General features: G+C 35.3%; 1 protein-coding gene across 1 annotated transcript in view; it reads left to right on the top strand.

Moving 5' to 3' along the window:
- Positions 1 to 14,094, top strand: part of LOC150096228 (uncharacterized) — an 88,045-nt gene that overhangs the window by 63,808 nt on the left and 10,143 nt on the right. Inside the window, exon 4 of the mRNA XM_090409118.1 lies at positions 2,709 to 2,830. Coding sequence (XP_090265244.1) covers positions 2,709 to 2,830 — 122 coding nt within the window. The remainder of the gene's footprint in view (positions 1 to 2,708; positions 2,831 to 14,094) is intronic.

The raw sequence follows: 14,094 nt of genomic DNA, 5'->3' as shown, positions 1-14,094 counted from the left end.
TACTTATATACACTGCTTGGAAAGAAGTCAATGGACACCATAGTGTGAGGAACAAATAGCCATGGTGTCCACCTTAATTAGATGTAGGACGTCCTTTCACTGCAATGACTGCAGCAGTCCTACAGGGCATACTTTCCACAAGTGTATGATAGCAATCAATGGGAATTTTGGACCATTTTTTCCTGTAGGCATGTAATGGGGTCATGGATTGTTGTGGGGTGGATGACCTTGACCTCACCCGACACTCCAGTTCATCCCACAGATATTCAATATGGTTGAGATCAGGGCTCTGTGGAGGCCATCAAATTTAATTTGATGTTCATGTCCACAAACCACACAGTTGCAGCAGCCTTATGACACATGGCATTGTCTTACTGAAAGAGACAATGGTCACTTTTGACCATTCCAAATTTCACATTCCAGGTTGTGCACTCTGGTAAGAGACGTTTACTGGGCATCCGTCCATCTGCTCAATAGAAGGTGTAGCATGATTTACCTCTCCATAACATGTACTGTGAGAAGTTTTCCAAAGCTTCCACTTCTCACTGTACGTGCTCTTTGCACCACTGAAGATGATGCTTCCTGTTGGTTTGGGTAATGTGGGGCTTGCATATTTCTGTCCTACCATGGAAACCCATGTTGTGAGCCTCAATTCTCCATGCATTTGTGAAGATTCGTGTTCCAATCAATACCTGAAACTCCACATTCAACATGTTCCAACAAATAGTGGTTTATACATATTATTCTTTGTAATATCCTACAGGCATGTTCAGTTAGTGTGGTGGGTCATTCACTGCAAGCAGCACTTGCAGTTGACTCCCTGCACTTCCATCTCAATATGGTATTCTGATTGTTGACCTGGGATGACCCAATTTGTCAACAATTTGCCAAACAAATAGGCCTGAACATGGCATCCTATCACAATGCCTCTTTCAAACTCTGTCAGTTCCCTTCTCATAGCCATTTCACCTGGACACAGTTGTACTGACTTGGAAGTATCGTATTCCTCCAATTTATGTGCCAGCTACAAACACGTGATGCGTTACATGGCATGATACACCTTACACATGAGGGTGCCCATTGACTTCTTTCCAAGCGGTGTATATAAAGATGGATGACTTCACATCAGTTGCATTAGTATCCTATAATGCAGAGCACATTTCCTTTTGGATTTGCATAATGCTGCACATTATGGGGGGGAGGGGGGGAGTCATTCCCCAAACCACTTTCAAGCTTTATTGAGTTCTCATCACTGGGAGCCAGACCTAGGAAGGTTGAATTAATATAGAAATCATTTTCCCATATACAAATAGCAAAAAAGGAGTCTGGAGATTTTTTTTTTTTTTTTTTTTTTTTTTTTTTTTTTTTTTTTTTTTCAATTGGCTAACCAAGTGAAACTTTTTGCAAACAATGTAGCTTAAAGTTACATTGTTTGCACAAAAATATCAAAATACAAAAAAAAACATATATTGCAAACTTTGTCATCTTCTATGTTAATCAGTTCTGTAGCATTTAAAGACAGATTGACAGGTGTTCAATTTGCAACAGATGTCTTGTTTTCTATATTTTTTAATGTTAACAGTTTAGTTTTGTACTATTTTTTTTCATTGTGTACAGGGTGTTCGGGATAAATTTGACAGTTTCGTAAGGAAAAAGAAAATCTTCTTTATATCTATTAAATTTAATGAATTGACAAAAAAACATTACAGGCAGAGTTAATTACAATACTATCAACAAGATTTACTCAAAATAACCACCATTAGCATCGATCACAGCTTCAATTCTGCTTCGGAACCTCGAACAAGCTGATGCTACAGTCTCCCTGGGAAGGGCCGCAAAAACTGTTTTAATTTTATCCATTAACTGGGCTTTTGTATTACTGGAAGTGCGATTGGTGTCTTTTTCAACTGCGCCCCATACAAAATAATCCATGGGGTTAAGGTCTGGGGAGTTTGGAGGCCAAACATTTGGACTGGTGAAGTCGTAGAAATTTTCAGACAACCATTTTTGACTTTTCCCAGAGGTGTGGCAAGGGGCCGAATCCTGCTGCCATACATACGGCCTACCATTGGCTACCCTTGTTATCCAGGGCTTGACTACAGTTAGCAACTCCACGAACAAAGCCCGAATTCCAATGCCAGGGTTCTTCAACACCTGTTCCTGCAGATTTGCGAGGAATTCTGCTGTACGAACGCAATCAGATCATCTGCTAGGGATCTTTCTTCTTGCTACATCCTCGTAGTCACCATTGCAAGTCTCTAGTTCATGCCTGATTGTTTTTACTGTATTCAGGGAGCATTGGGCAGCAGTCGTAATATCCTTATTTTGATGGCGGGCACGAATCATCATGATACAAGTTATTCTCTTCCATGATTCAGGTGGGTTCCAGCTATCCATCCTTTCTGACATCTTGTATATGAATGAAGAAGGGTCCAAACTTTTAAATGAAGAGAAGTGTGTGTTAATACATGTAACTTACGGAAAAATATAATTAATTATAAATATGTCAAATTTATCCCGAACACCCTGTAATTTGCATGACTTACCTGAAAAAAAGCTACCAATTAAATGCTACCAGTAAAATGAACTTTTTCATTTGGAACAGCTTTTCAAAAGTGCTTTCATTTCCATTCACTAGTTATTTGTCATTAGTTTAAGTTTCTCAAGATTGCATTATTAATTTATTTTATTTATTTTTCCATTTTAAGATAAGTGTGCCTAGCTTAGATACAAGCCGAGTTAAGTCATGTTGTTATTTGTCCTATAACATTGCTGTAGAAGAAAGAAGAAAAACTGCTGTGAAGCGAAGCATATTTGTCAGAAGTCGAAGGTAACAATAAAAATATTATTGTATACTTAACTGCATGTAATAATGATGCATAATGGTGTGATGATATAACATCCTCAAGTAGTGGATTGTATTTGGTAATCAGTAGCACCATTGAAAGTGATCTCATACCTTTATCGTTACAGTATTTGCCTTTTATTTTAAAGAGTCACAGATTATGTTATAGTTTTAGATATTTTGCCACTTTTTTGTACTTGTGTATGGTATTATGCAATAAAAGATTTTTTTTTTACATATATGATATGCTAGATTTTGTTTTTAATTATGGATAGTTCATTTAATTATTTATTTATTTATTTATCATTCAATGTGAGCATTTATCATTCATTTTGTGAGCAAGATGTGGACTAAGGATTAGAAAATTTGGGATTCCTGTTATGCAGACTAAACATGGTACTATTTATGCTACTTCAGGTCTACAGTTAGGCAGTTTAATTTTAATGTGTTATGAATGATGAATTAATAGAATGGCAAGAGGAAAGAATCAGAATAAAATTTTAAAAAGATTTTAAATTATTTACTCTAAGGTTATTTAGGCATATGTTACTCCTGACCTTCATAAAATCAGTGTCCCCCTCCCTTTTTTTTTTTAAATATATTAATTCCACATGGGTTACAAAATCTATAGCATATCAATGTTATCTATTTGCACTTGATTAAGAAAGAACCCATTAATATATTTCTTGAACATATAGAGGTTATACTCAGTGGCGGACCTAGAACTTTTGCCGCCCGGGGCAGTCTCCAATTTGCCGCCCTTTCTAAGTCAAACAAATGGTGGTTTTTATAAATTAATAAACATAAATAAATAATTGTAATTGAGACAAACTATAGGTGGGGGCTTTTTTACCATTGGATGCCATATTTAAATTAGGCAGTAATAAAGGAGGCCGCATAAGTTGATATACCTATAAATGTAACTTTTATAAAAATACAAGATACTTTTTTAAAGGCCACAAGAAACTTACGGAGGCCGCAGGTTCCTCACCTATGAGACAAAACATATACCTAATTTTCAAAAAAAAATTACCATTAAATATTTTTTATTTTATATTTATAAATAAATAATTTCATTTCTTTTGGATAAACAAACAAATTGTACACATATGTGTATGTAAACATATTTATATATTTACTCTTCTAACTTTCATAGTAGAAAAATCGTGTATAATGCTCTCAAAATTTATATTATTTGTAATTTCTTGTTCTATGGACAATATTGCAAGATTTTGTAGTCTTAAATCACTCATTGTGGAACGAAGATAATTTTTTATCAACTTCAATTTGGAGAAGCTCCTTTTGCAACTAGTGACTGATAGCAATTGTTAAAAAAATTCTTAGCAAAATTACAATGTTGGGTACAGAATTTTCCAATCTATACTGTTGAATAAATTTTAGTAGATCAAGAGGGCCTTCCCCCCCCCCCCCCCCCCCCCCCCCCCCCCCCGTCGTTTTCCCACGTTTTGCCTCTGCTTCTAGTGTAGGTACAGCCATAAAAACCTGGATCCTTTTTCTTTCAATATGGAACTGTTCTTTATCAATGTCAATAAAGTCATTTATTTGACATTCAAATTCTTCATTTAGTAGGTTACATGGTATTATACACGAATATTTTCTTGCAAGGACATGCAACTGATCAAAGCGTTCTTTTATTTCCTTTATAATTCTATCCATATATAAAAACATTTCTCTTCGTACTTCTTGTTCTAAGGATAGCCTCACGTCTCGTCAATTTTCCCCACTCATATTTTTTCTCCTTCTAACTCGATGCTCAGTCGATATCTTCACAAATTGTTTTGGCTGCTATAACAGCGTTTTGTATTAGCGCATCTCTTTGTTCCATGAAATGGGTTTGCAAAGAATTTAGTTTTATATGGCATTGATGGATATTTAGCCCTTTTATTTGCAGGTATTTTTGCGCGTCATTAATTTCCAAAAGGACGGGTTCCCATAAATTGAGATAACATAGAAAAGAAAAAGATTGCATTGCATTGAATTGAGTAATATTCCAGCATCTGATCTCGTTTTACTATTTTCTTCTTCAGATGTCAATTTTTCTAAAGCGCTTAAAATGTAAAAAAATTGGTTTTTTTACTATAGTTACCGCTTCTGCTCTACCGCTCCAGGGAGTTTCTACACTGCGTTTAACACCTTGACCAGTGACAGAAAGTAAAACATCCCATCGATGAGTGGAAGAAGAAAACAACGAAAACAACTGTTCGATAGTACCAAAAAATGTTATAGAATCAATAGCAGTAGAAGCTGCGTGTAAACATGCCAGGTTTAAAGAATGAGTTGTACATGCTACAAATTCTGCATTTGGATTTATTTCCTTAATGCGAGTTTGAACACCGCTGTGCTTTCCTGCCATGATGGCAGCATTATCGTAAGCCTGTCCTCTGCAATTTTTTATATCTAAAACGTCATTTTCTAATTTTGTTAAAATCATATTTGTGATTTCCTCCGCAGTTTTTCCTTTAGTTTCTACAAAGTCAATAAACGATTCTACAACTTTAACTTCGCTACCATCAATAACTACATATCTAATAATTTGACTGGTTTGATCTTTGTGAGAAATATCTGGAGTGCTGTCAAATATCATACAAAAGTATTTAGCTTTCTTTATTTGATCCATAATTGTTTTTCTCACTGCGCCTCCCAGTAGCTCTATGAATTCATTCTGAATCTTCGGCGACAAATAAGAGATACTATATTTATTACCCATCCTAATTTTTATTACATGTTCACGTAATACTGGGTCGTACTTAGTCAACAAGCTCTAGAAAATTTCCTCTATTTTCCATTGAACTGATGTCTTCCTGCCTGATGAACACTTTCACGATGACCTCGAAACGCCAAATTTTGTTTTGCTAAGAATCTAATTATATCAAGTATTCTTGTAAGAATTTCTTTCCATTTTTTAATTTCCTTATCAATATTCTGTTGTTGTAGTTTATCAAAAAGTTGCGCCATGTCCAAGTCTTATTTCTAATTCCTTCCATTGGGAAAATGATCGAATGTGCAGTGGGCTCAACTCGTGTTGACTTATTTTGGGATGAAGTTTCCACCGTTTGTTAAAACCATTTTTCGTGTTAAAACTTGATTGACAAAGATCATCAAACAGTTTGCAGCAAAAACAATAAATACTTTTCTTCGATGGTGAATACACCATCCACGATCTTAACAGCTTTTCACCATTAGGCAAAATTTGAAAAAACCAGTCGCGATTAAGCTTTCTTGTTTCACCTTTGGCTTTAATTGTATTACTAGGACATTTTACTCCTTCACTAAAATCGGCATTTAAATTTTGAATTGCAAACGGACCTTGACGTACCAGGAATACTCTTGTATTGTCGTCATTCTTGTTAAGCCATAATCCAACATCTTTCATAGAAATAGATGGAATAATTTGTGCAGCAGACTCTTCATCAGAACTTGATGAACTTTCTACTTCTTTGCCAGTATGTGAGTCAGGTCTTTCTTCTTCAACAACATTGGAATAAGTTTTTTCGCCTTTGAGGGCAGCTTCTTTGCCAGTACTTGAGGCAACAATATTAAAAGAACTAGAAGTTGATTCACGGGAGATGTATTTGAGTAGTGCTCCAGTATTTTTATTCTGTATTTCCTCCCTTGCCTTCTTTTTCTTTCTAAATGACGCTCCACTTTCTTTTATTCGTTTCATCCTATGGATATATTAAAAAAATAAATTATAGAAATAAAACGTCTATTTCGTATTTTTTAATAAATAATAAATTTCGTGAAATTTTAATAGAACACAAATAATTTGTGCTACTTTAATGCAATAGAAAACAAAAGAAATTTAATTTGTAATAACTTACCTTAGAACAATTTTCTGAAAACTGAAACAGTAATATAAATTACTACTTGCAAGTTACACAATATTTGAACCACCATGCAGTAAAGAGTGTGTACAGGTCGATTGCTTAACTTATGAAAGTATATCGGATATCACGGACCTTCAAGATTATTCATACGCGGCCGCCAGTGTTTCGTCTAGTATTGTTGCCTGCGTACATTTCAGACGTAGCCTCGTGAGTGTGACTTAGCCGCGTCATCTCTATGGTAACGGTAATACTAAGCATTCGATAAACATCGAGCACGGAGTAGTACATAGAACTTCTACTCGACGTCAGCACCATTGATGTCTGTATCCGAGCAAAATTTTTAGAGATAATATTTTCTACCCTACATTGACTTGACGACGAGGAAAAATATTCAAAATCATATAGTAATTCATAATTCGTGGAAATCGAATAGTAAACTTATGAAGTGAACAAGTTGTTTTTTACAACTATAACTAAACATAAAAAATGCCGCCCCTAAATATGTGCCGCCCGGTGTGGACCGCACCCACCGCTCCTCCCTAGGTACGCCACTGGTTATACTTGGGGGGGGGGTGGATTGTGAAAGCCTTCCAAAAGATAGATAAATGGAATAAAAGAAAGAAATGAGAAGTTGGCTTGGTAGGTTTGAAGCTGAACTTAATGGAAGTCTGACATCAGTTGCTTAGAGGAAAGTGGAGGAATAATAAAGGCCACCTAAGAAAGAACAGAAAATACCTATAGAAAAGACATAAGGCAGAAACAGAATGTCTATGAGAAAGTGTGTGAGAGAAAAGAGACAGTGGCGAACCCTTTTTTTAATATCTGTTAACTAAAATAAACTTTTCTAGATAGTATGAAGAATTTTTAAGAATGTTTTAGTGCGTCATCCCCCAAATGTGACAACACTCAACACTTAGTAGCTGTTCATGTGAGAATTAGTGTCTTAAGTGGAAAAGATATAAATACTTTTGGAGATATGATGGATGTGATGTGTTTGTTCCAGGATGTTAGAAATTTGTTAGCCAACAAAGGTGTAGTCTTGTTTGGAGCCTACATGTTATCAAAGGTAAGGGGAGATAAAGTAAGATCGTTTCTCTCTAGAAAATGACACAGGACTATGTTTTGGTGGCACTGAAGTTGATGAGATTATCTGCATCTCACTAGAGAATAGTTATGAGATTAATGTTTGCACATAGTTTATGGATGGTCAAACTTGGAATGTTTGAGTATGCAAGAATTTCTAAAATGAAGAAGAGGAATAGGGTGTACTAACATCATCAGAACTATTGATAGGATTTAAGGTTATGAGTTATCAAAAGTGAGTTAGTATCTGCAGTATATTTAGAAGGAGAATTTATCAAGAAAAAAGGTTAAGAGTGTTGAGAGAATGATGAGGATTATATATGAGGTTTACCTTGATGGACCCGTGTTTCACTCAGGATTTCTCCATGAGTGTAGATCACAAAGATGCCTCCAACAATCTCAATCTTGAGCCTCTCTCTTCCATGTTATACCCATAGATTTCACTAGTGGATCTTCCCATCTTGTAGGTGGTCGTCCTGGTTTTCTCTTTATTCTTGGTTGCCAGTTGAGTATTCTATATGTCCATCTGTTATCCCTGAGTCTGGCTATGTAACCTGCCCATCTCATCTTGCTTTCATATGCTGCAGTTACCACATCTTTTATGCCTGATCTCTTTCTTAGTTCCGTGTTTCTAACATGTTCCATTCTGCTGATGTTACAAATTCTGCGTTCTATTGCACGCTGAGTTATTCTGAGAGTCTCTTCTTCTTTTCTTGTCGTGTTCCATGTTTCTGATCCACATGTGAGTGATGGTAGAATATCACTATTAAATAGTTTTGCCTTCGGAGAGATGTCAAGATTTGGATCAGTAAGTGTTTCTTTTAGTCTGTTGAATGATAGCCATGCAGCTTTCTTGCTTTTTGCTAGTTCTTCAGATAAATTGTTATTCATTTTTATTGTTTGTCCTAAGTACTTGTATGAGTCAACTTGTTCTATAGGGATGTTATCAATACATAGGTGACTGTCACTTGTGTAGATGTTTTTGATCCATTTTGTTTTTTCTAGATTCATTTCTAAGCCTATCTTACTGCTGTTTGCATATACTTTTTCACCCATTTCTTCTAGGTCTTTTGGGTTGTGGAATATCGGTACTAGATCATCGGCAAACATAAGAATTTTAGCTTTTCACCATCTATGCTTATTCCTCCGTTTAGGTCTATTTTTTTCAGAATGTATTCTAAAGTGCTGGTAAATAGATTTGGGGAGATCACATTGCCTTGGCAAACCCCTCTCTTTATATCTATATTTATAGGTTGATCAAATAGGGTTATTTGTGTGGTCTGATTTTTGTTAATTTCTTTTATTGTGTGGATATAAGTAGGATCCACATTTATTTCCAGTAAGGCACTGATGACTGTGTTGTGTTCTATGGTATCAAATGCTTTTTTAAAATCAATAAAGAGGAAACATAGAGGGATTTGGTATTCTCTGCATTTTTCTGTTAGTTGTGAAATGACCTGGATATGATCTATTGTTGAGAAGCCTCTTCTGAATCCTGCCTGCTCTCTGCTGGAGTTGTCTTTAAGAGTGTTTTGGATTCTGTTCAGTATTACTCTGTTCATGATCTTATATATGTGAGAGAGTAGACAGATTGGACGATAGTTTTTTATGTCTTCCTTGTACCCTTTTTTGAATAGAAGATGGTTTTTGAGGTTTTCCATTCCTCTGGAATCTTTCTTTGAAGTACTATGTGAATCTGGCAGCCAAGGCTTTGAAAATAATTGGTCCACCTTGTTGGATTTCTTCAGCCTTAACATGATCAAGTCCTGAGGCTTTTCCTTGACTCATTTTCTTAAGGGTATGCTCTATTTCTTCTGGAAGTACATCTGGTATATTGCTTGGTTTTGGAATGATAGGTTCTGAAACTTGGCACTTAGTTGCATAGAGATCATTATAAAAATTCTGCACAATTTCTTCTATCCTTTTTCTATTAGTATGATAGAAAAAGGATATCCTTTTTCTATTTTTCTCCATTTTGATCCTGTAAAGCAGATGGAATTTACTGTTTAAAATTTAAGTCTTTCTCTATTTTTTTCAGGCTGGTTTTTGCCTGCACTGCTTCTCTTAATTTTTGTATCCTGAAAGCTTTGTAGTCTTCTGGAATTCTTTTCCTTAGTAATTTACAGATAATTTTGTATTCTAGAAAATTTTCTTCAGATTTCTTCAGATCTTTTCTCTTTTTCAGTAGTTCTAGAGTTTGAAGTGAGAGTCATTCTCTTTTTGTTTTGTTTCACAGGAATTTGATTTTTTCTTGCACTCATTGAATTTATTAATAAAGTCAATGTAGTCATCATTTATGTAACAGTTTTTAATAGTCCATTCAGACTATTAAGCTTATGTACTTCCTGAACTTGTGGTAGTCTATTTGTTAGACGAACTTCCGATCTACAATTTTCCTCCAAATTGATCTTTTACCTGTCAAGACTCTCCAACATTATCAGATCTTACATTTCTGTCTTCTAAGGCACTTTTTACTATATCAGTCTACCTACATCTTGATCTTCCTTGGGTCTTTTTCCTGCCAACCTGGTAGATAACGCTTGTTTTGCTAATCTTTTCTCTCCCATTCTGTTTAAGTGACCATACCACCTGAGATTAGCTCTTCTAACACATTCCTGGATGCTAACAATATCAAGTTCTTTGCTAATATCCTCGGTTTTAATGTGATATTGCCTCTGATGCTATCTGTTCATGCCCATAATATTCACCAAGCTTCCCTTCCACAATCCTTCTCAACTGCTTCTTAAGTATACAACTAACCGAGCTCTCAGATCCATAAGTTAAAATTGGTTCGAACATCTTGTATACAGCTACTTTAGTGTTTTGACTAATTTCTTTGACTAATATAAGTTTATTCATTTGACTTCCTACCATACTAGTTTTGTTGATTCTGTTGTCCATATTTAATTACCACATTCACTAAAAATCGTGCCTAAGTAACTGAAATGTTTTACTTGATCTATAGGTTCTCCGTTCACGATGCAGTTGATATTTTCATTGCTTCTGCCTATTTTCATTGTCTTTGTCTTGTTATTGCTGACCTTCATACCAATTCTATTACAACAGTTATTCAATTTAGTCAGTGAATATTGCAGATTTGTACTGGATTTATTTAAAAGTATAACATCATCTGCATAAAGTAAAGAGGTGAGATTTACATCTCCAGTTTTGATATCAAGTTTAATACCACTCTCCTTCATAATGTGATCCATATAGATAATAAATAACAGAGAGGATAATGTATATCCTTGTCTGACAACAGATTTAACATCAAACCATCTTCCAATACTTCCTTTAATTTTTTACAACAACTGACTTACAACTCAAATAAAGAGTGAGTATTGCTTGATATAATGCGCTATCGACACCATATAACACTAGCATTTTGAATAGTTTTTCTCTTTTCATCTTGTTACATGCCTTTTCCATATCTACAAAACTTAAATACATCTTTGTTATATTCTTACGATTTCTCAACTATTTATCTTAAAGTGAAAATCTGATCCTGACAGCCTCTATTTCTCCTGAATCCAGCTTGTTCTTTGCCAAACTTCCTTTCCACAATCCTTCTCAACCTTTTCTCAAGTATACTTGCATAAATCTTACCAGGAACAATCAGTAGGGAAATATGAGAGCTGTACTCCATTATTCATCTGGAATTCGTCCTGCTGTTTAGGCCTTCTGAACTATGCAGTGCAGCCCTCTGCAAGACTTTTATACTTCCATACTTGAGCATTCCTGGTTAAATATCATTCACTCCTGTTGCTTTTTCACATTTCAGGCTTTTAATGGCTTTTTCTACTTCAAGTATGGATATGTATTCCTGATTGCATACCTGTTGAGTGGTTTTTACCACTGTGCTGTCACTGATTGTTTCATTTAATAATCATTCTGGCTTCAAAATCCTTAATGATGTTGAATTTTGCTTCCAAAGTCAATGTTTTTCTTTTCTTGCTAGCTGTAGAAGAATCGGACTTGCTTCTTTTGGATGACATTATTATTTTTTATGCAATAAAATTTTTATCAAGAACATAACATTAAACAATCGCAATGTTTGTAGACTATAAAAATAGTGTATGAATGGAGACTGCGCGAAACACGTCAGTGCTTGTTCACAGCATGTGCGACACTGGCGAATGCAGCCAGCGCCGGAAAGATACGACTAGTGGTGAGGCGTGAAGTGTAATGGGAATACTTACATATAAGAAACCGCGTAACTCTGGATTCGCGTAAGTCGGGGCATGACTGTATATACACACGAAGATAGTCTGAAAAGTTCTTGACCTAATAATGAAAAAAACGAATTTATAATTTCAAAATTATTTTTATTTTTCAATGTAATCTCCCTTAACTCTAATTCATTTATTCCATTGATGCTCCAGCGTCATTATCCCATCCCTGTAGTGGTTCGCGGTAAGATCTGCAAAATGCCCCTCTACAGCTTCAGTCACCTCTTGCTTCAAAGAAAAACGCTGACCAGCAAGGAAGATTTTTAGTTTTGGGAAGAGATAGAAGTCAGAGGGAGCCAAATTTGGGGAATAGGGTGGATGTTCCAACAATTCTTAGTGCAGATCCCTTAATTTTCCCATTGCCAAAATACCTTTGTGGGCAGATGCATTGTCCTGATGAAAGATGATTTTTTTCTTCTGCAAACCAGGTATTTTCTCTCGAATTTTTTCGTCTAGTCTAGTTAAAAGATCTGAATAATATTCCCCGGTTATTGTTTTACCCTTCTCAAGATAATTAATAAACAAAATGCCTTTAGCATCCCAAAACACCGATGCCATGACCTTTCCTGCTGATGGAACCGACTTTGTCTTCTTTGGCGCTGAACAACCGCTTCTGTCCACTGTTTTGACTGCTGTTTGGATTCTGGTGTGTAATGGTGGAGTCTCATCCATAGTAATAAATCGACACACAAAATCAGTTTTATTCTTGTTAAAGCACTTCAAGCACTGTTCAGAGATTTTCATGCGATTGCATTTTTGATCTGCTGTGAGCAAGTGCGGCACCCATTTTCTTCATCATCTGTTGAAAATAGTTATTCAGATTCATTGTTATATGATCGTCATATGGATCCCAGTTCAAATCCGGTGAATTGATTTCGTTTTCATCGTCATCAGTGTCCCACAACAGATATCATCTTCCATACCATCCATAAGATTAGAAATACCACACTTTTTAAACGATTTTATCAGTCTCTACTTTTGCTTTATTCCATGCTTTGTTCACAAAATTGCACAACATATCAAGTGATGGCGCTCATAGATCCACTGTTTGTAAATGATTTTTCACCAGTCAACATCCAATTATTCCACTCCTCTCACATGTGATCTTTAAATGGTTTGTTCAAGCAGACGTCTAGTGGTTGCAATATAGAAGTTAAACCACCTGGTATAACAGCAATTTTTGTGTTATTTTTTTTCTAGAAGACTTAGTATTCTTAGTTAAATGACTACGAAACATATCCCATACTAATGAACTGCATTTCTTCATTATAACGCCTGGTTGCATGCTCCACACATTATTTATCCATAATTTCACACCATGTTCATCCATCCATCCTTTTTCATGAAAATGTACAAAAACACCTGAAGGAAATTTTATCTTAGGTTTAGTTTTATGTTTGAAGATCATTGGTTTTAACTTGGTTCCATCAGCCAAACATGACAACACAACCATAAACCTTGTTTTGTCATGACCTGTACTTCGAACTAGCACACTCTTACTACCTTTAGACTCCACTGTTTTATTGCTTATCATATCAAAGCTCATAGGAGTTTCATCCATATTTCCAATATTTGACAATAGAAATTTATGTTCTTGTCTCAACTGAATAATAAATTTATGGAAACTGGTAAGTTTGTGGTCAAGATCTGTGATAATTTTTGAGCAATTTTCGTTTTTTGTTGTATTACCAGATTTTGTCTGTTCATAAAACGATTACACCATCCTGAAGTAGCTTGAAATTCTATACTTTCATCCAGATTCAATCTTGACCATTTTAGTGCTTATGCTCTAAATCATATTTCTTGTAACAAGATAACCATTCTGTCTTTGTTCGAATACCAACGTGATTTTCCAGTTGCTGCCCTCGGGTGATCCCCATTCTTATTGCAGATTTTTTCTTTGACAATTTTTTTAAAATATATTCTTTCTTCCTTCCTTCTCTTACCATCTTGGTTATGTCAAACTTTCTTGCAGCAGCACAATTATTAGTTTGCTTTGCCATTTCAATTACCCTTATTGTAAATCGAGCTTCATACTTTCTTCGTTTTGTTGCTGCTGGTTCCATGATTTTAAATAACAATTTTAATA

Source organism: Typopeltis vanoorti, chromosome 19, assembly GCF_054136105.1.
Source record: "Typopeltis vanoorti isolate ZY-2024b chromosome 19, IOZ_Tvanoo_1.0, whole genome shotgun sequence".
NCBI classification, from domain to species: Eukaryota; Metazoa; Arthropoda; class Arachnida; order Uropygi; family Thelyphonidae; genus Typopeltis; species Typopeltis vanoorti.
This window is presented reverse-complemented; position numbering and strand designations above follow the sequence as displayed.